Source organism: Ceratotherium simum, chromosome 26 (genome assembly GCF_057802395.1).
Source record: "Ceratotherium simum simum isolate JZ-2026a chromosome 26, ASM5780239v1, whole genome shotgun sequence".
Lineage (NCBI taxonomy): Eukaryota > Metazoa > Chordata > Mammalia > Perissodactyla > Rhinocerotidae > Ceratotherium > Ceratotherium simum.
Window position 1 is genome coordinate 21,154,733 of NC_141925.1, and position 25,203 is coordinate 21,179,935.

The 25,203-nt window shown below is 43.0% G+C and overlaps 1 protein-coding gene across 4 annotated transcripts in view; it reads right to left on the bottom strand.

Annotated features, from left to right (window-relative positions):
• The window catches only part of LOC101392595 (rho GTPase-activating protein 17), a 93,900-nt gene extending 69,055 nt beyond the window's left edge, over positions 1–24,845 (bottom strand). For all 4 annotated transcript variants that reach the window (XM_087417158.1, XM_087417155.1, XM_087417157.1 and 1 more), the window contains exon 1: positions 24,702–24,845. In XM_087417158.1, coding sequence (XP_087273284.1) covers positions 24,702–24,754 — 53 coding nt within the window. In that variant the 5' untranslated portion in view covers positions 24,755–24,845. The remainder of the gene's footprint in view (positions 1–24,701) is intronic.
• Between the last annotated feature and the right edge of the window lie 358 nt (positions 24,846–25,203).

Consider the following 25,203-nt stretch of genomic DNA (forward strand, 5'->3'; position numbering starts at 1 on the left):
CTCACCTAGCACCTAGCTTAGCATCTGCCTACCACACAATAGGTGCTGAATAAATATACACTGAATGAATAAATGAAAAAGGAAATGACTGTCGCAACGATAGATAAAAAGAACTTTCTACATTTCAAAAGAAGTAGCAAGAAAAAAACTCAATAACACTGGGTAGAACAGCAGCCATATATGTGTAGAATTGCCTACCATAGTAAAATCCACAATGACTGAAATTAAAACATGATATTGCCTTCCAAAGTTAATCTTTTTTAATGAAAAAACACAGAGTAAACCATTCATATGACCAGGCGTCAGCAAACTAGGGCCATAGGTCAAATCTAGCTCACTGCCTATTTTTGTATGGTCAGCAAGCTACGAATAGTTTTTATTTCAAAATGGTCGAAGAAAATCAAAAGAGGAATAAATTATATTTTAGGGCACGTGAAAGCATATGAAATTCAAATTTCAGTGTGCACAAGTAAAGTTTTATTCGAGCACAGCCAGGCTGACTTGTCTATGCTTTATCTACAGCTGTTTCCACGCTACAAGAGCAGAGTTGAGTTGTTGTGACAGAGACCGAACGGCCTGCGGAGCTGAAAATATTTCCTATCTGGTCATTTACAGAAAAAGTTTGCCAACCCTGGGTCTACATCAGTGATTCTCATAGGGTGTGGTGCAAACTTCACTAGCAGGCTTTTCAGAATCACTTTAAGGACTGGTATGTGAGGCTGGTCTGGAGGTATATTTTCTCTTCCTAGACATTCTGCCTCATGTTCGAGAAGCAGCTGCCAAAATGAATGGGGGTGGCTGACTCTGATACTATAGTCCAAATGTGCAGGCACAGCTCAGTGTTGGTGACAGAGAAAAATCAGAACTTATGTCTCTCCTCCACCTGCGCATTTCTACTCACCCACATCCCCCAGATACACTGAAATGTTATAACTATTGTTTTCTTTCTGATCCCTACTTATAAACATATTTCAGGACAAGATCTAAATGAATACAATTCTCTACGTCAGGCATCAGCACACTTTTTCTGGAAAGGCCAAATAATAAATATTTCAGGCTTGCAGGCCACACCATCTCAGCTGCAATGACTCAGCTCTGCCACTGCCGCCCCAAAGCAGCCAAAGACAACATGTAAAGGAATGAACCTGGCTACGTTCCAATAAAACTTTATTTATGGACACTGATATCTGAATTCACAGAATTTTCATGTCATGAAATATCGTTCTTCTTTTGATTTTTTTTTTAACCATTTAAAAATGCAAAAACCATTCTGGGCCTACTGTAGCAGGATTTGGCCCTCAGGCCATAGTTTGCGGACCTGTGATCTATGTACACCTTAAGTGTGGTTTCCCATGAAGCTCCAATCCATTTTAATCACTTCCAAATACTTCTTACTGTGGAAGGGAGTTTCTGTGCTTTCCCAACTTGCATTTCCGAAGTCAAGAGACGCTGGCTTTTCCAGACTCCACTAGATTGCTCCTCTTTAATCCTTTCAGCCATTCTACGGCCTAGACAGCAGGAGCTCATCTTTCTACCACCCAGTGCACTCTCTACCCAGGGATGGCAAATATGTGGCCCCGGAGCCAATACTATCATCAACATCAATGGCTCCCCAGTGTCCCCAAGATCACAGTGCTGTTGTTTTTCCATTTACAAATTCACACAAGAAATCATACATCTGTTGGTTTTTTACTTATACATTCACTTTGATATACCAATTAAAATGAAAAAAAGAAATGGAGCATGGAGAGAATTTTTTTAAAAACTGATTTAAATTCTAGTTACCTGCAAATATTTAAATGTATCTTTGATGAGTAAGATAAACCATGATAAACTATGACCAATCTCAATATTGTACATAGGACAACAAACCTCATGGTCACTGCAGGCACCAGAATTAGTATTCGCAGTAAATTACAGTAGCCGGATCAGAGCTAAGTGGTGTATTTCATTCTGCTGGGAATCAGATTTTGTGCAACACTGGCATCTCCTGTTACAAGTGTTTACGAAATCCACTTGAGCCTCTGTGCTGAGTCTGGACACACTCATTTGATTTTGTAGTGAGCCAGGGGACTATTGAGTGAGTTTTTCCAGTTTTATCTCATTAAATTAGCTGTCTTCTGAAATTGCTGGGAAGGAATCTGAAATCTACTGAATTGGACTTTAAAAATAAAGGAATCTTCTGACACTTTATAAATGAAACAATGGTTACACATGCCACAAAGTAGTTTAAAGAGTCTTAAAAGACAGTTTACAGAACCATAAAGGGATAGTATGGGAAAAGAAAAAAAAATTATCCCCCTCCATAACACTGAAAAGACAAAGGATATTTATCAGAGGGAAAACGATCAAATAGAAAGTATTTTGGTAATGGTACGGGCGAAATATATCTAATAATTTAATACTCTGAATTATTTCCCCAAATGATGGAATTTTGCCCACATATTTACAGCTTCCCTAAAATAAGTAACATTTATTTTTCACTATAAACAGCAATAACAAAACCCTTATCAACCTTAACTCAATCTCCACAATATTCTTTGAATGCCAATCAATGACTAAGATGAACTGTTATATTTTAACATAAACTGAATTGATTTTTATCATTTTCCTACACATGAAAGCTTATCCCCCAGCTTGTTCTTGGGTCAGCTGGCGTTTTTTCCCCTCTGGCACATGAACTGGAATCTATTTGCTATCCCTGCTGTAGCCATGTGCTAAGTCTAAAAGCTCCACCAAGGATTCCTGCTTACGTTAAAGTCGGAAGAACACCTCACTGCCGCCAACACATTGCAACTCCCCTCAAGGGTCTCTCAGGGCACCTCCCAGTCTCTCCCTCCCCAGCCTGCTCTAGTCATTTATGGTACCTGCTTGGACCTGGAGGGAGCGGAGTTTGAGATTTCAAAACATATTCAAGCAGGCAAAAATACGTGAGAAATATTTTGCAAAGTATGGCAATGTGGACAGTTAATGTGGAGCTAAGTACTATGGGGTAAGATACAGGAGGGGGCTCCAGTTTATTGCCACAGCAATGCAAGAGGCAAGAAGAAGCTGAAAAGCCACAGCAAAAATCTAAAGCGAAAGTGCCCAAGGCTAGGCCACACAAAGTCAAGGGCTGGGCTCTGACTCAGTGCTGCGGCTGCTGGCGGGAGGCACCCTGCATCTGAAGACAGGTTGTGCAGGCTCTCTTCCAATGCTGCTTCCTCAGTCAGCACATTTGGACTTTGAAAAGCATGTTACCATAGAAAGCAGGTTGTAAATGATGATTAAGGTCTCAGTTCAGTTTACAAGGACCCATTTCCCTTACAACTTAGCTAAAAGACAGCCCTAGTAGGCGCCTATGGATTTTTCTGAGCCACTCCAAACCCAGGGAACAGGAGTAAAAAATAAAAAAAATCTAAGAGATAACAGTGGTTCTCAACCAGGACTACACATTACAATCCAGGGGGCTATAAAAATAATACAGATGCCATTTACATGAAATGGCCAGAAAAAGCAAATCTATAGAAGCAGAAAGTCGATTAGTGGTTAGCTGGGGGTAACAGTGGGAATAGGATTAACTATAAAGGGGCAGGAGGGACCTTATGAGGGTGATGAAAACTGTTCTAAAATCTGACTGTGGTGATGGTTACACGACTCTGTAAATTTACTAAAAGTCTTTGAATTGTGCACTTAAAGTAGGTGAATTTTATGATATGTAAAGTATATCTCAATAAAGTTGTTAAAAAAAAGATTAATACTTACACCCTGACCCAGAATGACTGAATCAGAATCTCTAGGGGTGGGGCTAAGCATTTTTATTTAAAAGTCCCCAGGCCACTCCAAAGTGCAGCCAGGGTTGAGAACCCTGCATTAGAAGAGTCAGAGTACCAATGGCTGGCGGGTGGTGGAGTAACCACCAGCACATGGTAGAAAGAGGCTGCGGCAGTGAATGGTTGCCAGTAATGAGACAGTCTGAGTGTCACTGTACACGAGGCCACAGATGCACTCCTTCCAGGGCAAGGCTGCCTACACTGTGGTCTGATGTGCATCACTCACAATTAGTTTACTCTCTTGCCTTTGTAGGCAGAGTAAGCGGAGTGGTAAGAAACAGAGGGAAAACAGATTCCAAGTTTCATTTTAGGCAAAGGATAAGGAGACAGAATGTGGTGGGAGCTGAGAGTCAGGGTTCTGGACTCAGACAGATCTGACTTTGAATCCCAGTGTTGTCTTGGTAAACTGCAAAATGAGTCTCCATTTTCCTCCATTGTATAATGGGAATAATCCTAACTGTAAAATAGGAATAATAAAAATAATAATAATACCATGACCCCAGTGGTTGTTTAGAAACACCATTTATCTGATTTATGTTATGTATCTCATTAAACATAGTGCCTGGCACCTACTGAGCGTTCATAGTCTTGGCTGTTCTGAGAATTACGACAAATAACAACCACCTTCAGATAAATCCCAAGTAATAACTCTTATCTAAAGAATGACCTTTCTGCAGTTATCAAACTGTTCTAGCTTCTCCTGGGAGAAGTTACAGTTGAGCCCAGACCACACAAAGACAAAAAGCTATGTCAAACTTACAGCAGGAGCAGGGCACGCTGCTCAATTAAAACAAAGGGTTGGTTGTGATAATACCGCGTGGGCTGGAGGCCATCAAACAGAATCCCAGGCACACAATACACAGAAACTTAGAGACTGAATATGTGGTGAGTTAGCAAAACCCTTCATCAAAAGATCAACATCTTAAGCTGCTGTGCCTCACACAGCTGGTGATGAGGCTGGAAAAATGCCAGCACTGCAGGTTCTCAGGTGCGCATTCCATAGAGGGGCTAAAGAATTCTCTAGATAGAAACTATCCGAGGATGGACCTGCTACAAGGCATTTAGATCTTCCTTCATTCAGTCAGTATTCATGGAGCACTCTCTCTCTCTCTCTCTCTTTATTTATTTATTGAAGATTGGCCCTGAGCTAACATCTGTTGCCAATCTTCCCCTGGTAATCTTTTCCTCCCCAAAGCCCCAGTACCTAGTTGTATATCCTAGTTGTAGGTCCTTCTAGTTCTTCCATGTGGGACGCCGCCCCAGCATGGCTTGATGAGTAGGTCTGCACCCAGGATCCGAACCAGCAAACCCCAGGCCGCTGAAGCGGCACGTGTAAACTTAACCACTGCACCACCAAGCTGGCCCCTTAGGAGCTCTCTCTAAATGTCAAGAACTGGGGAGGAAAAACAGGAGAGACATGAGCCACAGTCCCCACCCTTGGCAGCTGATGGGACAGGCAGAAATGTAAACAACTTCATTCAGAGTTCAGGGAGCACAGAGAGAAGAGTGATGGGTTGTGTGGCCAGGAAAGGCTCCACAAAGAAGCAGTTCAAGCAGATCTCAGATAAGATAGAGCACCCAAAGAGTACGAGGGAGGGGGTTTGCAGAGGGTTCTGCACCAGGGCACAGAATAGGGGGTGGGGGGACCTGACTGAAAAGAACTAGGAACTAGAGGCAATGGGGAGCCATTGATAGTTTCTCAACAATGGAGTGGCGTCAGATTTGAGTTTCAGAATAACAGTTCCGATAGCAGAGTACAGGTGGAGGTAGGGAGAACACCTGCAGGGCCTCTGCCATTATCCAGAGGACAAACAAGAACACAGACTCACAGCCCTAACAGTCCCATCCTAGCCAATGACATGTGCTATTTAACAGAAACAGTATGGCAGAATCATAGACTATAAACTATCAACTGGAAAAATCCTTTAAAAAGTTCAAGAAAAATTTATAAAATATGGAGCTCTTTCTGGTCAAGAGATAAATCAGACAGAGAAACTAGAATTCATGGGTCATATCCTACTTATTCATCAAATTTCCAAAACTAAATTAAAAACAATTTTTAAGTAATACTTTGCATTTGTACATTCTTTTCTTTTATGAAAGCACTTTCACATATATTATTTCATTTTATTATATTACATGGAGCTTTACGGGGCAATTTTTATTATTCCTATTTGATGGGTGTGGAAACTGAGTCAGAGACCCATTAAATAAATTACATAATGTGAACAAAAGTCTTTGGTCCCTCAGAAAAGGAGCAGTTTCAAGGTCACTAACCAAAGTTGAGTCTCTCTTCATTAATTTTCATGCTAGATTCTGGTCCTAGCTCCACCACAAACTAACCATATGATCTAAAAATACATCCCTTGACCTTCGTGTACCTCATGTTATTTACATTTGTATCAAGAATCTCACCAGACTTTTAAGGGAGTACAATAAACAGCAAAAGAAAGAATATCTTGAAACCTACAAAACTGTGCTTTGCCATTGTAGGATTGCATCTCTATAAACAATATTACATATTCTTTAATGGCATATAATACTGAGAACTGGGATAATTGTGGACTCTCTAAGTTTCTACAAGGAATACACATCACAGATGTAGCCCAGAAACTTCCATGAATAAGCATGGTGCACAAAATGAAGGGAAAAAATATTCATCTGGACAATTGGGGTGAGACTGCCTTTGAGGGATGATGGATAGATTTGGGGTAGAGAACACCAAAAATCTTCACTTGCCCTTTTCTAAAGGTCAAAGAGAAGAGTGTTCCAACAGCACAACTTGATGAATGAAAGGATGCTGTAGTTAACTCAAAATAGAAAACTGATTTTTTTTAAAGGAGGCCTTTTCTCCAAAGGATGTTCAGAATAATGAAATGTTAACTGAGTGGCTGAGCTATGCAGCCCATCACTGAATTCAACCACAGGTTGGTGTCACGCATACTTTGCCACTAACCTTCCCATTTGGTTAGTCATTGAACAAATATTTGTTGGGTTCCCTTCCACAAGCCCTCATGACTAAGAGATACAGCTGCTGCTCGGACAGTTTGAGGACTATCAAGGAAAATAAGCTATTATACTCCAGTGCAATGAGTGCTCTGACAGAGGGAGCACAGGGCCCTCTGACAGTAGTGGGTTGTCATTGTCACCATCATCATCACAGCTAACATTTCTTGAGCTCATACCACATGGCTGGCACTGTTCCAGGTGCTCTGCAAGAATTACTTCCCTGAAAATTCACAATAATTCCATGAAGTATTATTATCTCCATGTTACAGATGAGGAAACTGAGGCACAGAGAAGTAAAGTGACTTGCCCAAGGTTTCACAGCAAGGCTGTGAATATGGGCAATTTTGCTCAAGAGATCCTGTTCTTAATTTCTGTGTTCCAGGTGCTCATTTAATATTCAAGATAACTATGAGATTGATACTATTATTATAACCATTTTAGAGATGAGAAACGTAGGCACAGAGAAATTAATTAACTTCCCCAAAATTACAGAGATGATAGGAGGGAATCTAATCCAGAAAGGTTTTCTCCAGAAACTGGTGATGGCTTTTGAGACGTAACTGATGAGCTGGAGTTAGAAGCTTGGATACTGGATAGAAGAAGGGTACATTAAGGCAGAGAGCAGAGGTAAGAGAGACAGCATGAGAAGAGCGAACACGAGGTGACATGGCTGGGGGAGATCCCTCACCCCCTTAAGCTCCAGTGTACCAGGGGGCCTGATGAAGTCTGAGTGCCAAGCAGGAGAACTGAGAGAAACCTTCTGGTACTCTGGGCCTTACACTGACTAGGAGGTAATGGCAGTCTGTCACTGAGGGAGAGGGCAGGAGAGATGAGACATTCCTGCCTCTGAGGCCACACAAGGCACAGGTAAACAGAGTCTGCTGAAGACCAAATGGGGAAAACTCAGAGAAACCCTGCAGGACTTTGGGCCTTAAAATGAGTATCAGGCAGTGCTCCTCTACCACAGGGAGGGGGAAGAGAGCTGAGAAAAGTTCTCTGGATGCAGACACACAAGTCCTACTAAGTTTAGGATAATGCAGGAGAAAATTGTAATCCCACCTTCAAATAAGTGGAAGCCTGTGGTAAACTAAATGTATCAAAAGCAACAATAAAGCCCAGACTCATGCAACAACAGGCTAGATTGACTTGAGTCTTCACACAAATTGCCTGGCAAAGAAGAGGCATGCCACTCTCAGTTTCTACACACATTTGGCATTCAATCAAAACTTACCACACACACACACACAAACAGAAAATGTGATGCATTATCAAGACAGAATATAGTCAATAAAACTAGATCCAGATAGCCAAGATGTTGGAATTATCTTGCAGCAACTTTAAAACAATTAGAACAAATACATTAAAGGATCTAGTGAAAAGGTGTACACAATGCATGAGTAGATGAGAGATTTCAGCAGAGAGTTGGAAATTAAAACATATTATCCAAAGTAAAACACAAAGAGGAAAAAGTGGAACAAAGTATCCAGGATCTGTGGGACAATATCAGAAAGGCTATCTGACATGTAATTAGAGTGCCAGAGGGAAAGGCAAGAGAACATAGGGCAGAAGAAATATTGAAGAAACAATGGCTGAGAAGTTTCCAAATGTAATTAACAACATCAACACATTGATCCAAGCTCAGACAACTCCAAGTAGGATAAACACAAAGAAAAACACCCCTAGCAGGATCAAGGTCAAACTGTTGAAAAGCAAAGATAAAGAGAAAACCTTGAAAGCAGACAGAAAAAAAGGCAGGGGAGCAACAATAAGAATGATGGCTGATTCGTCACCAGAAACACTACAACCAGGTGACAATGGAATGATATCTTTAAAGTGCTGAAAGAAAAAAGTGTCAACCTACAATTCTACATTAAATCTAAATATTCCTTAAAGATGAAGGCAAAATAAAGACAGTTTTAGAGAGCCAAAGGTTAAAAAGATTTCATCTCCCAAAGACCTCACTAAAATATTATGTTGGGGATGGGGAGGAGACGGAGAGAACTCAGGTGAATGTCGTCTATCCTGGACCAGCTGGGGGTGGGGAAACCTCTTAGTGAAGGGTGGCAGATAGGTTTTATTTCCCATGCCAACTCTGATTCGTCATGGCTGTCTGCAGCCCTGGGCAAAGAAGGACTGTGAGGCTGCACCCAAACTCCCTGGGAAAGAGAACCAGACAGACTGACAGTGACAGAGTGGCAGAAAGATGTACCAATCATTCTAACTATGGATATTTTTGCCCCAGGCTAAACATCATTCTTGATGTCACACCTTCAGTTTCACCGTGCAGGTAGATTATGCACAATGACACGCTAGAGATTTTATCTACTTTCTAGTAAAGTATTAGGATACTTTAACATAAAGACAACTGCCAATTTTCAGCTTTCATATTTAACTTTTTATGGCCCCTAGGTCTTGGGAGACAACAAACAACTTTTGGCTGCAAGTCTGCCAGACAATTTAGAGTTAACTATTTCTCAACCTTGGCACTATTCACATTTTGGTCTAGATAATTCCTTATTGTAGGGGGCTGTCCTGAGTGTTGTAGAATGTATCAGCATCTCTGGCTCCTACCCACTTAGAAGCCAGTGGCAACGCGCCCCCCTCACTCCAGCGGTGACAACCAAAAATTTCTGGAGATGTTCTCAAATTGGGCGTGGGGGTAGCAAAATTGCCCCTAGTTAGGAATCACTTGGTTAATGGAAAGAATCTTTATGGTTGCCAGAAAGGCAAAAAGGTGGCAGTCTTTCTTTCTCCCATTATTCACATTAATGAGACGGGAGGTTTGGAAGGAGAAAGATGTTCCTCTGATTTTATAATGACCTAGTAAATAACTCTTCTTTGTTTTACTAGTGCTATTCCTGATGATGTAAATTTGGAAGAGTCCTGTATCCTGGAAAACGAAAGAACATAGAAACTTGCTTTACTTCCTTTCTACAGACTTTCTTTTCTAGTCCTCTGAGACTTTTCATGAATTGGTGACAGTATTATATTTTTTAATTTCCTAGACCCCTGTATCTTTTTCTTAATAGTTTGCTTTTTTTCCTTTTTTAATGGAAGTAATCGCTTTCCTGAGAACTTTCCTTACATCCTATTGTCCTGCCTTGGCGAATGAATGAACAAATAAAATGGCACTTGCTTTAGTTATCCATGAAGCTACTTCTACATAAATCACCTGGGACTTTTTCTGCATGGCCTTCAGTACCATATTTTTTAATTTCAAGAATTTTTAAAAATATCTTTACTAACATTTCAATGGATTTCAGCGAAGAAGAAGAAATAAACACGTGTTCAGTCAATCACCTTACACTAAAATATCTCCCATAATGTCTTCAGTTCCTCTCCTCATCAGAGAATTTTCCTACCATGGATAATTTCAGGATCCTACCGGTGGAGACAACAGTTCAATCTGTCGTGCTGTAACATGTTATTGTGATAGTTGTGTTCCTGAGAATTTATCAAAAATTCCAAATTATAAAATCAATTGATACAATGGCAGGACGGGGAGTAGTCGCAATGGAGCATTTTAAACAGGAACAGGAATTTCTACAGCATTACTGGGCAAATTCAGCATTTCATCGCATCTGGATGTTATTCAAACAGGATGCTGGTCTTTTCTTATCATCACAAATGCTCTTACTAGTGAGAACATCTTATACATGCATATCTCCTTTGCCACTCACAATTCTGAAAGCAGAAAAGAAAAATACCCATAAAAGTGTGAGTTCAAAAGGTACCCACCCCACCCCCAGCAAGGTGCTAGCTACTTGTGGGTGGGTGAGGCGGTGAAGAGTGAGGGCCTGGAGCAAGTTCGCTGGGGCTGACAGCCCAATCCACCATCTAAAAGCTGTGTAACTATGAACAGGTTACTTAACATCTCTGTGCCTCTATTTCCTCATCTGTAAAAATGGAGACATTAATAGTTCCTAACTTATAGAACTGAAAGGATTAAAAGAGATTATATATGCAAAGTGTTAATTCCTAGAAAGCCAAAAAAATGGTTTTTGTTGTTGTTATGACATAAGTAGTTAAGAGTATAGATTCTGGAGACAGACTTACTAGTCTGTGACCTCAGACAAGATACTGAATCTCTCTGTGCCTGTTTTCTCACCTGTTAAAGGGGATAACAGAGTACTGATTCTGCTGGGTATTACATGAGTCAGTACAGTACTAGCACTTGGACTAGTGCCTGGCACACAGGCAGCATCCAAATAAATGTAAGCTATCATCATGAAAATTATTATTTTTTTTTTGGAAAAATCTTTCTGGCAACAGTGTGGAAGCTGTGTGAGAGGGAAGCCGTACTGGAGGGCAGGGAAAACGAGGAGGAGAACATTCAGAGACTCAAGAAGACGAGATCCAAGTAAGAAAGGAGGAAGGGCCCCCACCAAGTGAGAAAGCAGTGGGTGAGCAGAGAGAAGTCAGAGAGTTATTACAAAGGTGTAGTGACAGGACCTAGTGACGTGGTGTGGATGGGAATTGAGAAGGAAGAGCCTAGAATGATCCCCAAGTTTCTACCTTGAGTGACTGCCTGGATAAGGCTCTTCACCTAGAAAGGAAATTGGGGAGAATCTGAGGGTGAGGTCAACGAGGTCAGCTCCGGATGCTGAGTTTAGGGGATCTGTTGAACGTTCAGGTGGATGTGCGCAGTGTGGTTTTGGCTACATGGCTCTGCAGCACAGAAGAGGTGTCTGCACAGGAAATTCAGAGCATGCTGTAAGTAGCAGCAGCCAACAGGGATTTGGAGATTTGGGGGAGTGCACTCAGAATGCAGACCCTGCGGAGAAGATGAAGGCTAAGGACAGAATCCTTCGGAACACAATGGAAGAAGAGCCAAAGCAGGGTACAGAAAAGGAGTCTGCAGGGAAAGCAGGGAAGAAGCCGAGAGCGTGGTGTCAGTGAAGCGAGGATGAGTGACTGGTTAAAAGCGCCAACTGTGGCAGACAGGACAGGGAAGAGTGAGGAGAATGGTTACTGGAAGCCAAGATGCAGGCTATTGATGGGAGTGGGAGAAGCAAAGACACGTGAAGAAAGGAGAAAGCTGAGAAAAATCTGAATACAATTAGAAGGTGAGAAGAAAGCCAGCAGAGAGAGGGAGGCTGAACATGCAGGGTCCACAGGCAAGGCCACTAAAGGAAAGGTCCCTGGAAAGTGGCACTTGGGGAAGGACCGAGGCGAAGGGGAAGTGACGATCATGAAGACTGAGAAACTCGAGCATCAGGGTCTGAGACACGGTGGCAGTGTCCAGTTTTCTCTGGAAATTAGGAAGCAGGTCATCTGAGGAGAGTGGGTGTGTCTGGGGCAGGGTGGAGTGGCTTTGGGAAAAGTAAGAGTCTGGCAGAAGCACTTAGGAAAATGGGAAGGAAACTTAGCCAAGGACTGGAAGGCAGTATTCAAGGCCCAGCAGAACTTGGAGGCAGTGATTTGGGCAGCCCTGACCTGCACAACTGGATGATCTTTCTGGGCCACACCCTGCATCCCAGGTACTGGAGTAAAGAAGACAAAAAGATAAATGAGCTAGGCTGTCATTCTGCAGAACAGGTGAAAGAAAAAGGCTGACTGGACAGAGTTCCGAAAGTGATGTCAACGAGAGATGGACACAACTGACTGAGTTCCGAGAAGTAAGGGGAGTTAACGAAGGGCAGGAGGAACTGTCTAGGAAAGAGGAATCTGGAAGGATAAGAGATGCAGTCAGATGGTGGACAAAGAATTAGGGCTAAGATTTTACAAGTGGTTCTTAACACACAATGGCAAATTTCGTTCTGGAAAAGAATGCCAGTTTATGTTCCCACCAGTGGTGAATGACACAGCCTTTCTCTCCTCTCCAGAAACAGCAACATATCATTATTGTGAACTTTGCCAATTTGATAAGTGAAAAATGGAGTCTCAAAGCCTCTTCGATTACTTGTGATTTTGAAAAGAGCCTCCTGTATTTACCGGTTGTCTGTATTTCATCTGTGAACTCTCTGTTCATGGTATTTGCAGTTCTCTAAATTGACTGAGAAGAGACCTTTACTTATTAAGGGTATTAACCGTCTATTGTGGCTGCTCTCAATTGTTTCAACTAGTCATTCATTATAATTTTAACTATGATAGATGACAGGCAGAAGTTTAATTTTTATGTGGTTAAATCTAGAGGCTATCTTTTATTGTTCATTCTCTGCACTTTTATGCCAGAACATTAAGTACTTTCCATATTTTCTTCTATTTATTTTACAGTGTCTCTTTTACATGAAATTCTTAAACCATCTGGAATTTATTTTGGCATATAGTGGTGAGGTGAAATGTAATCTGACTCTTTTTCCCAATTCTACCCTGTTGTCTCGTACTGCTTCCTCACGGTCTTATGATGCCTCCTCATCTCATGCCAACTTAGACATACCAGGGCTTGTTCCTGGGCCATATCAGGAGCCCTGTTTTACAAGTGTGAGAACACAGCGTGAAGGCTGATTCGGCCAAGGTCAGAGAGAGAGCTAGTGAACAGCACAGATGGGATCTCAGCTCCTCAGACTCAAGTCCAACACACTCTTTACTATACCCCAAATGCCTACAGCAGTTTTAGATTTTTAAGCCCTCATCTAAAAGTTTTGAAAAAATAACTGAATTAACTGCCAAAAAAGTCGATTATTAAGGGAAAGTAATTTGATGTGATAACCAAATCTCATCATCGAGAGAATCACTTTTCTGCTTTTTTGGGGAAGGCTCTCATACAGACCTCAAGTGTGTATTTTAGAGACTAGCAGAACAACACACACACACACAGACATGGGAGGTGCATGTCTATAAACAGCATATCTCTAGAGACCAGTTCCCAGCATTGGGACTGTAGCTAGGCACCTCTCTGATAACTAGTAGGCTTCTTGAGCTGCCAACCATATAGATGGGTTTTCTTTAATCCTCAGGTTCTTGTCCATGGGCTTGAGAATGTCTAGGAAGTCCATGAAATAATACGCCAATGTGTGTGTGGATGATTGTTCTGGGGAGAGAGTTGTTAGAACCTCCATCTAATATGGGAAACAAGTTTCTATTCCTAAAGACTGTTCTAAGATTCAAAGACTACAATTAAGTACACTGCCCTGTGACCTGCTAACCACTTCTTACGAAGTTATATTAACAGATTGCCACGTATGCTCCATTTAAACTCATCTCACCATTTCTCTACTTTCTCTTCCAATTCCTTCCTCATCTGAGTACATTGCAATTGTCTTCTCCAAATACTTGGACGATTACAAATTCAATGTTCTGCTTTTAAGGTCACCTGCCAATCTTACGACTAAAACACAGAATAAAGGCTCAAATATCAGACATACTCAAGGGTGTGTCGCTCAAAAAAGAGAGGAAAAATGCCTGTATATTTCCACGGGGAACCATTCAGATTAGACATCTGCATTTCAGCAGGACTTAAACATTCCTTACCACGTTTCTGGAATGCCCAATAGGGGAGCAATCACATGTCCTTTATACAATATTGCTATAAACAAATACACACTACACATTACGTTAGAGTCTAACCAACAAAATAAGAATGAAAAAGAAATCACTGAAATAAATAATAGGAAAAGAAGAAATAAAAACATAACACAGATAATATTGTATACATAGAAATTCAAAGAAATAACAGAATTGTCAGTTATAGCTAAATAAGTTGTAAAGTAAATAAATATATACAAACATTAATATCACCCATGTTCACCAACTAAAAGAATTAAGTACCATTCTCAATAATAACAACAAAACTTAGGAAGCCCATAAAAGCTTTGTGTCTACAACAGATGTGCCACGCTCATGTTATAAAGATATCCATTCTCCCCAACGTTTAGTTCCCAGATTTACTAGACCATAAATGCCTGGGTTTTAGTTATTTTTGTATCCTCAGGACCTAGTCCATAGCACAAACCCAATAAACATTATTTGGATGAATGAACTCCAAACAAATCAAAATTGCAAATGAATTTTTCTAGGAACTGAAAAGAAATGATACCAAAATTCATTTTTATACAAAATAGGAAGAATAACTGAAAAAGAAAAGCTGAAGGAGACCAGCTCCAACAGATTTAAACTATGTCACAGATCCAGATATTCACACAGCGTGGTCTTGGTGCGCGCACGCATGCACACACACGCACAAAGCCATAAGTCAATGGAAGAGAAAGCCAAAAAAAAGTAGATATAAGAATTATAAGTTTATAAAAAGAGAAGGATTATAAAAATATAGAAGAATGAAGAATCACTGTGTTGCCTATTTCACTAAATAACATCCAACCGTAACCGCTCCCCCCCACTTCCCTTTCTCTTTTCTTTGCTCCCAACATTATGGTGTTAAATACTTTTTCCAATCAGTCTCCAATGCCATTGTCTTAGCTCTGGCCATCATCTCTTCTCTCAGCCTGTTGCAGTAGCTTCCTAACTAGTCTCCTTTCACCTTCTCCTCTTTCCCTTCCCCCACAATCCTAACTCCACCTACTACCAGACTTGTCTTCCTAAAGCACCTACTTAATTTTCTCAACCTTCAGCAGAGAAGGGCTCCCCAAATTCTACTGCACTGCTCCTTCACCTATATCCCCCCAAAACTGGCACAGAAGCTTTTCTAATGATGGTCTTCCCCAGATGAGAACAAAAGCCAATCAATATAGCCTGTCTCCAAAAGCTGGTGTTCACAGTCATGGGTGGTTGCGTATTTGCATTCTGCCATCTTGGGGTTGTTCAGGGAATATTATTAATCCTAGTGTGCCCAAAAATGCAAAAGCAGTCAGAGTATTGAAAAGGTTGTAAGAGGAGATGAACAAGTATAAAGAAAATTAAAGAATTTAAAAATCACCCTGTGAGAAATGATGCCTCAATAAATTTTCAATGCACTACAACAAAATTTTTGTTTTTGGGAAAGATGGCCATCAGTTTATGCTAGGCAAAAAAAGTTGAGTATCCTGCTTTTAAAGCTTTTTAAAGCTTTGAAGAACCAACTGACTCCTTCTGTTGGCTGGAAATGCATCCTGGGGCTTGTGAATTTAAATACCATAGTCACTCTGGACTTGAGAACATGTGGATCTACACATAGCCATTCACTAACTAATTTGAAAATAAGAGCTGGAGAGAGTTTTTCTGCTGCTAAGAAGCAGATATGGTTGTCTTTTTCCAATTCATAGACAAAAAATATTAAGTTAAAGGATAAAATTTTCAGCGTGTCAGGTCTCCCCTACGAATTTTTCTTCCCTCTTGCAACTCTCTATCACCCGGCATCTCTATCTGCCTGTTATCAAGATTGCTCAAGTGTCACATGTCAGAGAAGCCTTCCCTGAACCCCAGGCACATCTCAGAGACACCATGCCTGTGCCTAAGCTCCCTCTATGGAGCACTCACCAGATCTAACAAAGTAGAAACACTCTGGTGAATTTCCCCAAGGTACAGCTGGGCGTGGGTTCAAGTGGCCACTCCAGCCCACGCATCTGCAAGTATCCAATGACCACGTGAAATCCAAGCTGGCTGATTTATAAGTGTGCACACTGACAGGCGACAGGTAGCTGGTAGGTGCTTAGAAGAATTTCCATGCCGTTCTGAACAGTTATTCATTTAAATACTTGTATTCATTTGAGCACCTGTTTACTCAGTCTAGGATTTATGATTTACAGTCTTTAGGAGGCATAAATGTGGCTAAGCCACGTGGAAGAACCCTGAGTAACTACAGAAGAAATGCTAATGAAACATTAAAGGAGAGAGCAAGTTGACTACTAGACCAAAAGTCTCTCTGAGAAGGAAGACACCTAGAAAGAAGAACTGTGGGAAAGGAGAGAAACATCTTAGGACTAATCAAAAGGGAGGAGCTGATCCATATAATCAATAAACTATACTTAACGTGAAAAATCAAGACCAGGAAACAAGTCTGACAACCTGGAGGGCTGAGATGAACTGGATATTGTTTTCATATTATTGGCTACAAACAGGCTCTACCTATTCAAAAGCAATTTCTTCTATAATTCCCAGGGTCAGATTTTCAACAGTCTCCTTGAGATTTTTTGTGTGTGTGTGTGAGGAAGATCGGCCCTGAGCTAACATCTGCCAATCCTCCTCTTTTTTTGCTGAGGAAGACTGGTCCTGGGCTAACATCCATGCCCATCTTCCTCCACTTTATATGGGACGCCGCCACAGCATGGCCTGACAAGCATTGCATCGGTGCGCGCCTAGGATCCAAACGCGGGCCGCCAGCAGCGGAGTGTGCGCGCTTAACCGCTACGCCACCGGGCGGGCCCCTCAACAGTTTCCTTTATCTTCTGAAACCTGTATCAAACCCACACCTAGTCATGAATGTGCTCTCTCAAGAGTCCAACAGTGCACTCATTAAGCAATGTATCTGAGAACAAGAATGTCACCTTGTTTATATTAAAACACATGAATAAATCAAAATATGGCATTAATATTTCCTTACTAACACTTAAGATCTTCTAGAATAGGTACAGCTGGCTATATTCAAATTATCTGTTTGTACATGAGTTCAATTTTAGCATGACATTTAAGGGAGATGTTCAAGACAGAGGTCAACGTAGGGATGAAGAGATGCCAGGGCTGGAGGCATGAAATTGGGAGTCATCAGCCACAAGGTGGTGTTACGGGCTGAGATCACCTAGGGGTGTGGTCTAAGAAGAGAGGAGACCAAGGACACTTCCCTGTTCCAATACAAGCGTGGATACGCAATGTCACTTCCGATCACGAGAGCCCTGGAAAGGTAGGGACATTATAGTCTAAACTCCCTGAACTCAAACTTTGTAAAAAGAGGCTCCTATTTTAACTCAGGGCTTTCATTCCTTTTTCCAAGATAACTAACTTGGAAGTTTCAAATTCACAGATAAAAAGAAAACTTCCCACTGGGCAGAAAATAAGGCAATTCTAAAATAAAGTGCTATTGACCTATTTATGTTATTTTTATGAAATATTTTACAGTCAAAAACATCTATAACATATTTGTAAAGTATGATGAATCATGATAAAACAAATGTCCCGTCCCCATCTCAAGAAGTAGTTCATTACCAAAGCACTACTGTCCAGCTTTTCATACCATAAGAATTAGTCTCTAAAGCAGAGGTCAAAGCAGGCAGCCCAAGGCCAGATCAAGCTTTCAGATATGTTTTCTTTGGCCTACCCAGTGGGTTTTTTTTTCTTTTTAGTTGACAACATTTAAATATCAAGAAACTTCACATGGAAATGAGCATTTTGGAGTATCATTAAAAATGGAACGATGCGGCTACACAGTACACACATTCACCATGGCAACAAGTGGCTAGAGCTGAGAGCGACTTTCCCCTTTAAATGGACATTGATCTCTAGGTCACCACAGTCCTCATCACTCTCTCGTCTTATAAACAATCTCCCACTTCACTTATTAATTTTACCTCCCCTGAGTCTGTGACTCTACTTACAGAATATAATTGTGATTTCCAACTTTTTGGATTATTGGAAACAGTATTGAAAGTATAAAAATTTCACAGGCTCTCTTTATAGGAACATTACTAAAAGTAAGACGGGTCCATAATCCCTTATCTACCATTTTGAAATCTAAAAAACAAGTTTTTTTATAACTCATTAGGCAACAAAACTAGACCTGAACATGAAGCTATTTATAATTTTATATATTCCATTTAGTGTGAAATACAGTCATATAATTTGCTATAGAAATACTAACATGTTTGATTAGGGGCTGCAGTCCCAGACCCTGCTGGAGAAATTCTGAATTCTGAAACTCATCTGACCCCAAGAGTTTTGGATAAGAGATTGTGTGCCTGTTGTACTTTTCATATCTACGTTGAAGAAAATACACACACACACACACACACACAAAGCAGACAGGCATGTAATAATATTTTTAAATGAATTTGTAGTTGATTAATTGCTATGGCATCTACGGACATGTGAAAAACAGAAATAGAATGATATATGCAAAACCTCTGTAGTCTGACAAGAGTGTGTGGTGCACATACTCATTCTAGGCGTCTGTACCTGAATGCCCAATCCCTGAAGGGTCTGCCATGTCCACACTGGGAACTGCAGCCACAAAGGTAATTCCAGGTTAGAATCACATGCTGCCTTCACATATGAAAAGGATGCTATATCACTATATCCTTTTAGGGTTCGTTTTCACTCACCTATAAATACCCTGTCTGATATTCTAGGATGTCACAATATGTCAAGTACATAACAAGGCCCGGGAAGATTAGATCAGAAGAAGCTGCAAAGATATCAGATTTCTTTCCACCCCTGCTCTACGCAGAGGCGGGATGGAATCCACTCAGACTGAAGCAAAGCACAGCTACCTGCCCTTTCTCAGAAATCCTGTTCAAAACTCTCCTAGAAAAGGCAGAGGAAATGAGTGTGAGGAAAAGGAAACCGCGGAGTAGGTGAGGGATGGAGAATGTCACTGCTGAGAAAATAAGGAGATGGTTTGTGACATCAAATAGAGGAAGGGCTATCTCACAGGAGAGAGACGAGACTGGTCCATCGGGGCACCAGAGGACTGCTCTGGGATACGCAAGTGGAGATGCATTTTCACTCACCGTAAGAATCGAGCTGCCCCTATTGGAATGGGCTATCTCGTAAGGGAGTGACACTTCTACTCCTGGAGAAGGTCGTTAGATTTCTGTGATCAGGGAGGGGTCAGCAAGGAATGTAAGAGTAAAACAAGTCAGGTAGGGACTGGGGGGAACCTAACAGCTGATGCCCCACCCAGATGGGACAGCTGCTGCTCAGCCACTTCTACGTGTACCCGGAAGCAATGCCAGTTATTGCCAGGTTACATTTTAGAAGCTGGAAATCCAGGTTTTCATGTGAAAACTCCTAATTTCTAAATATGGGCTAATGACTTTAAAATTAAAATACATACATACATACATACATGGATACTGAACAGGCCAAACAGAACACATCCATGCCCTGCAGGCAAACAGCGTGGATCTCTGGTTTTGATAATTCACCTACCCAGAATCTGGAAGGACTAGACCAGGGTTTCTCAACCTCAGCGCTCTTGACATTTGGGACCAGATACTTTCGTGCTGTGAGGCTGTCCTGTGCATTGTAGGATGTTCAGCAGCATCCCTGGCGTCTATCTACCCGATTCCAGTAGCACCCACTACCCCAACTGCATCATGACTATCAAAAGTGTCTCCAGACATTGACAAATGTGCCCCGGGGGGCAAAACCATCCCTGGTCAGAGCCAGTGAACTAGACCAACATCCAACTCTTAGCCTCCAGGATTTGATGAAAACATCACTCATAACTCAAACACAGGGTTCCTCGTATAGGAGGTGCCGCCCTGAAGTATGGATTTACAGCTGCTTTGAAATCACAAACCAGGGTTTGAGTCCACAGCTCCGCCATTTACTAGCTTGATGACCACTCTGAGTTCTGGCTTCCACATCATTAAATCAGGAATAACTACCATCACCTCTTAGGGTCGCTGTGAGAATGCGGTGAGAGAATTCATGCAAAGCACCTAGCCCAGCAGCTTAATAAGCACCAAAGACGTTTACTAAACAGTATCCTTCCCTGGAGAAAAGACAGCCCCGTCTCTGTAGCTGGATGCACACGGGATCCAGAGTCAGAAGCCCTGGACTCAAGTCCTGCCTCGGCCACTTAGTCTGTGTGAACTGGGCAAGCCGTTTTTCCTGCTTTATGAAATAGAAATGATAATCACCAGTAGGCAAGAACTAAGCCAGGTGGTTTGGTACAGCACTTAGTAAACCAACCCACTATAGAAATGTCGATGACGATTACTATCAGATCTTTAAAGATTTCTATAAAGGAAAGGATGAGCTCTTCAACAAATCCAAAGAACTGGAACAGGGCAAAAAAAAAAAAAAAAAAAAAGAAAGAAAAAGAATAACAGGGATCCTTAACCTCCAGGCCCTTCTAGTCAAGCGATTGCCAACTGGCCACCCACAGGCCAAATCTGGCCATGGACATATTGTGTTTACTCCCACATAGTGTCATGGGGTTTCTTAAATTGGTATGAAATGCCATTGAATTTTCATTAAAATCCAGATTTCAGGCTTTTCTCCAAAACTCCAAGTTTCAGCCACACTGGGCCCATATTCGCACATGCCCATTGCGTGAGACAAGCGCCCTCCAGGTCCCCCACAGCCCTCACCTGCTCTAAGTCACTCATTTATATTACCAGCCTGGCCCCTCTAGGCACTCGAGTTTGTAACTGGTCTTATCTAAAGACAACCATCCCCCCCAGGGAGTACTTCACTCAGGGCAGAAACCAACCCCCATTGAGACACTCCCTTCTAGAGCCTCACCTGGGTAATAAGCTCTCCAGTTAGTCCCTCAGAGTCCTTTCCTCCTGACACTTCTACCTTGTAACTAAACGTTTCTCAAGATGCTCACCCTGCCATATACCTTCCTCCACTGAGGAGCTCACCTCCCCAGAATTACCACCTGCGTTCACTGGATTATCTGCACCAAGGGTTTTCAAGGAAAAAAAGCATCTTTCTTTTCAGCAGGACTAGAAAAGACATGACATGATGTTTATTGTTTCCTGACCAGCACTCCTTCTCTCCTTCTGCTGGTAACAGCACCTCTGCTTCCCTTGGGGAGCCAGCGCTCCCCCACTCTCAGTCCCTGTGGTTTGGGAGGGGCTGACTCCATTCCCATTTCCAGAGAGAGGCATGTGACCCGGTCAGAAGCATTCAGTCAATCCTGGGACTTTGGCCACAGTGACTGGGGGAAAAGTATAATCTGTCCCTCGGGGACTTGAACTGAGGACAATGGAAGACTGGGGTCTTCTTGTAGACATAGGCTGTCTAAAGAGTGGAACCCCTGGATCCAACTCGGTCTGCAGCCATACTACTTCTGGACCCTTTGGTCACATTAGGAACCAATTAATTCCCATCTTTGCTTAAGGCAGTTTAAACTTGTTTTTCTTACAACCAAGAGATCTAGTCACTACAAGAGAAACTTGAAAGAAGTGCTCAAAGATGGAAAAAAAACCAAAAGGTTCTCCTCAGATTTTCTCCTGTGTTTTTGGTACCTCCCTCCATCTAATAAGAGCTGGGTTTTCTCTGTGTATTAGCCATCCCTCTAGAAGCACTTATCTCAGGGTATACAATTATTGTTTGGATTGCTTATCTCTTCCACAGATCTATTGAGCTCCTTCAGGACAGAAACTCTGTTCTATTCACTTTTGAGTCTTTAATACCTTGCACAATGAAACACAAGTGGAGCTTACTGAGGGTCTGTTGAATGGATGAATCAACAACGGCAGAAGAACAAAAGGAATCATCCTAATTCTCTACCTTGGGACACCCATATCTTAAGACCACCTCATCAGCCTTGCCCCTGTGATATACACACCATCTTCTGAAACAGACTCATCCACCCATTGTCAACAAATGGCATCATGAAAACTCACTCCTCCCAGCCATTACTAATTCTCCCACAAGTCTGTCCCATGGAACCTCACTGTGGGGTTACTCACAAGGTCCTCATTCTGGGAAAAGAATACTTCATTGCAAGACACCACCTAGAACTCTGTGAATTGATAGCACACACACGGCCATGCCATTCACACACGTAACTTCAATCATTAATGGGGGGAATAAGGGCGGACCTTCTTTGCTTTCCAGTCTTCATTTTGACCCAAATACACCCAGTATCCTGATTCAGATGCCCACAAACCATCTGATTCCACACAATAACAATTCTAGGCTCTCTCCTGCCTCCATTTTCCCTCTCTAGTCCTTTACAATCACTCAAGTGGAAAAAATACAAATATAACTAGGAAATCAACAGCAATAAAGCACAAATTCCCCAATAAAAACAGTTTTGACTTTGGGTGCATAATTGCCACACCCTTAATAGCTCTGTAATAGCAGCAGCTTCCACTAGCATCGAGCAATAAAGATTTTCAAACGGAGTCAAAGGGCAGGGCCAGAATGAATCACCATTTACTCTATCCAGTTCTCGTTTTCCCATACTTGGGCCCGCATCACCAAGGCAATCTAGTAATAAGTAGATTTACAATAGATTAAAATATCTGTTGAGCATCTACCATGTGATAGGAACCTCAGAGGACCCTGGCAACCAAAGGAGAAAGACAGAGCAAGGACTCTCAAGGAGTTTAGTGGAATGGAGAACATTGACAAGTGAAGAGGTGATGACCTTAGAGAAAGATAGGCGCTCCGTGTAATCCTGAAAGCGCCCAGGAGGGCCATCAAGTCTATGTTGGAGCATCAGGGAAGGCTTTTTAGAGGCAGAGACCTTTACTGGAGACTGAAGAATGAGTAGGAGGCGGCTATGGGGCAGGTGTAGTGAAAGAGGCTTCCGGAGAGTTCCAAGTAGAGGCTAAGAGCTAAGAGAGCATGACCTTCTCTGAAAACTAAAACGAGGCAGGTAAGGCTGGAATTTAAAAGTGTGAAGAGGAAGCTTAAAAAGCTACAGAGGAAGCAGGGGCCAAAGAGACTCTGAATGGCTTTGCAGCTTTAAAAGCCTCAGAACTCGTAATGAAAAACGAAAAAGAGCAAACAGCCCTTGCCTGATACAATGTACAAAATGGCCAAAATGACAATCTGACAAATTTCTCTTGACACTCACTAAATATTGATTCCACAATGCATGTTACTGAGGCACTGAGAGGGTGGAAGACTCATAAGGAATTATCTTATAATTGGCTCCCCGAGTCTTGGCTGAAACATTAGTCTCTCGACTACTCTGGCTACCTTCCTCTCAGTATTATTTCTATCATTTTCCTACAAATATCTGAAAACTAGGCACATCTAGCTTTAGGGGACAGGGATTAACTCTGGAAACAGGATAAATGCACACCAAGATAACAGGGTGGGAGACCAGAAAATTAAACAACAAAACTAAGCAAAAAGTTGAGGGAAACGAAACACTACATAGCAAATTTAGAAAACCCAAGAGGAAGTAAAAGTATTTTCATATTCACAAAAAAAGAAGTGTCCCCACGTGCTTTTGCCAAACCAAACTCCCCCTTTTACTTAAGTGTTGAAAATAGAAGCAACAGCTGTGGGAAATTCATACTTTCATCTCTCTTCACAGAATGAAGAGTAAACGGGTACAGTACAGCTGAGTGCCCTGGGAGAACTTGGAAATATTGACCCAGGTAATACAGCACGTGACAATCACCCCGAGAAGCTCTCAAAACCACAGATCATTCCTGGCCCCACAGCCTGACCCGCTACAAACTCTGGTCTATTCTGTCATTTCACATCAATGCCGGTCAAGCACTACAACAGGACCAAAGAAACATGGAGAAGTGTCTGCTTCCAAATCCAAAGGGAGAAAGGCTTTTTTTAAAACAATTTTTTCTTTAATTGGTGCACGGCATCTCCACATTCCTCTTTTCCCAAATCCTAATTTCTCAGCGTCAAGAACTTGCACACCTAGTTCATCTTCGCCCTAGTGTGGAGACAGCACCACCTCTAACTTCCCTCAAAGGGCGTCTGAAACCCCCCGAGCCAATCCCACTGGCTGGAAGACCCTTCACTGGTTCCTCCATCTGCACCTGGACCTGAAGGGTCTGCACAGCGGCCCGGAGAGGCTGAGAATCGCCCCCCAGCCCGGGCCGGCCCAGCCTCAGGCGCCCAGTGACGGGAGTGGTGGCCCCAGGCAGCGAGTCCGGGCAGCAGGTCTCGGGGAGGACAGGGGAAGGGGCAGGTCCCTGCTCTCCGGGGCGGGGACACGGGCAGTGGGGACCCCGAGCGGGGTACGGAGGGAGGCGGCTCGTCCGGCCACTTTCTGGGGGCCAGGCCGCGGCGTGGTGCAGCCCCGGGGCCCCGGGCCGCCTGGCCTCCGGCGGGGCCGCGGCCGGGCCCTGAGCCGCCCGCCGCGGAGGGGCGGCCCGCCCCCCGACCCCGGCGCCCGGCCCGGGCACTCGCCTGCCCACGGTCTGGTTGGCCAGCTGCTTCATACGGTTGAACTGCTTCTTCATGGCGGCGGCGGAGGCGGCCCGCGGGGCTCGGGGCGGCGGACGAGACGGCCCGGCGGCTCCTCCACCGCTTCCCGGCCCAGGCGGCGGCGGCGGCTCCCCAGGCCGGCGGCCCCGCCCTCCCGCGTCACTTCCAGCGCCGCCCGTCGGGCCGCCGGGGCAGGAGCACAGGGCAGGCCCAGGGCGCGGCGTGCAGCCAGGCCTCGGCCGTGGGCCCGCGTCGGTCCCCGCGGAGGACGACCCGCCGGGCTGAGCGGGCTCGGGCCTCCGGTCCCCTAGGACCTCGATGTCTTTTCCTCATCAATGCTTCCTCCACTGATGTGAAACTCACTTCCCTGACTAGACCAAACACGTGTTGACGGAAGCAGACACACGGCGTGTCCACGGTGTGACACCCCGTATCACAAGAGCCCCCAAACTAATCCAGGGGACCCCTCTCCCTGCGGGGCTGC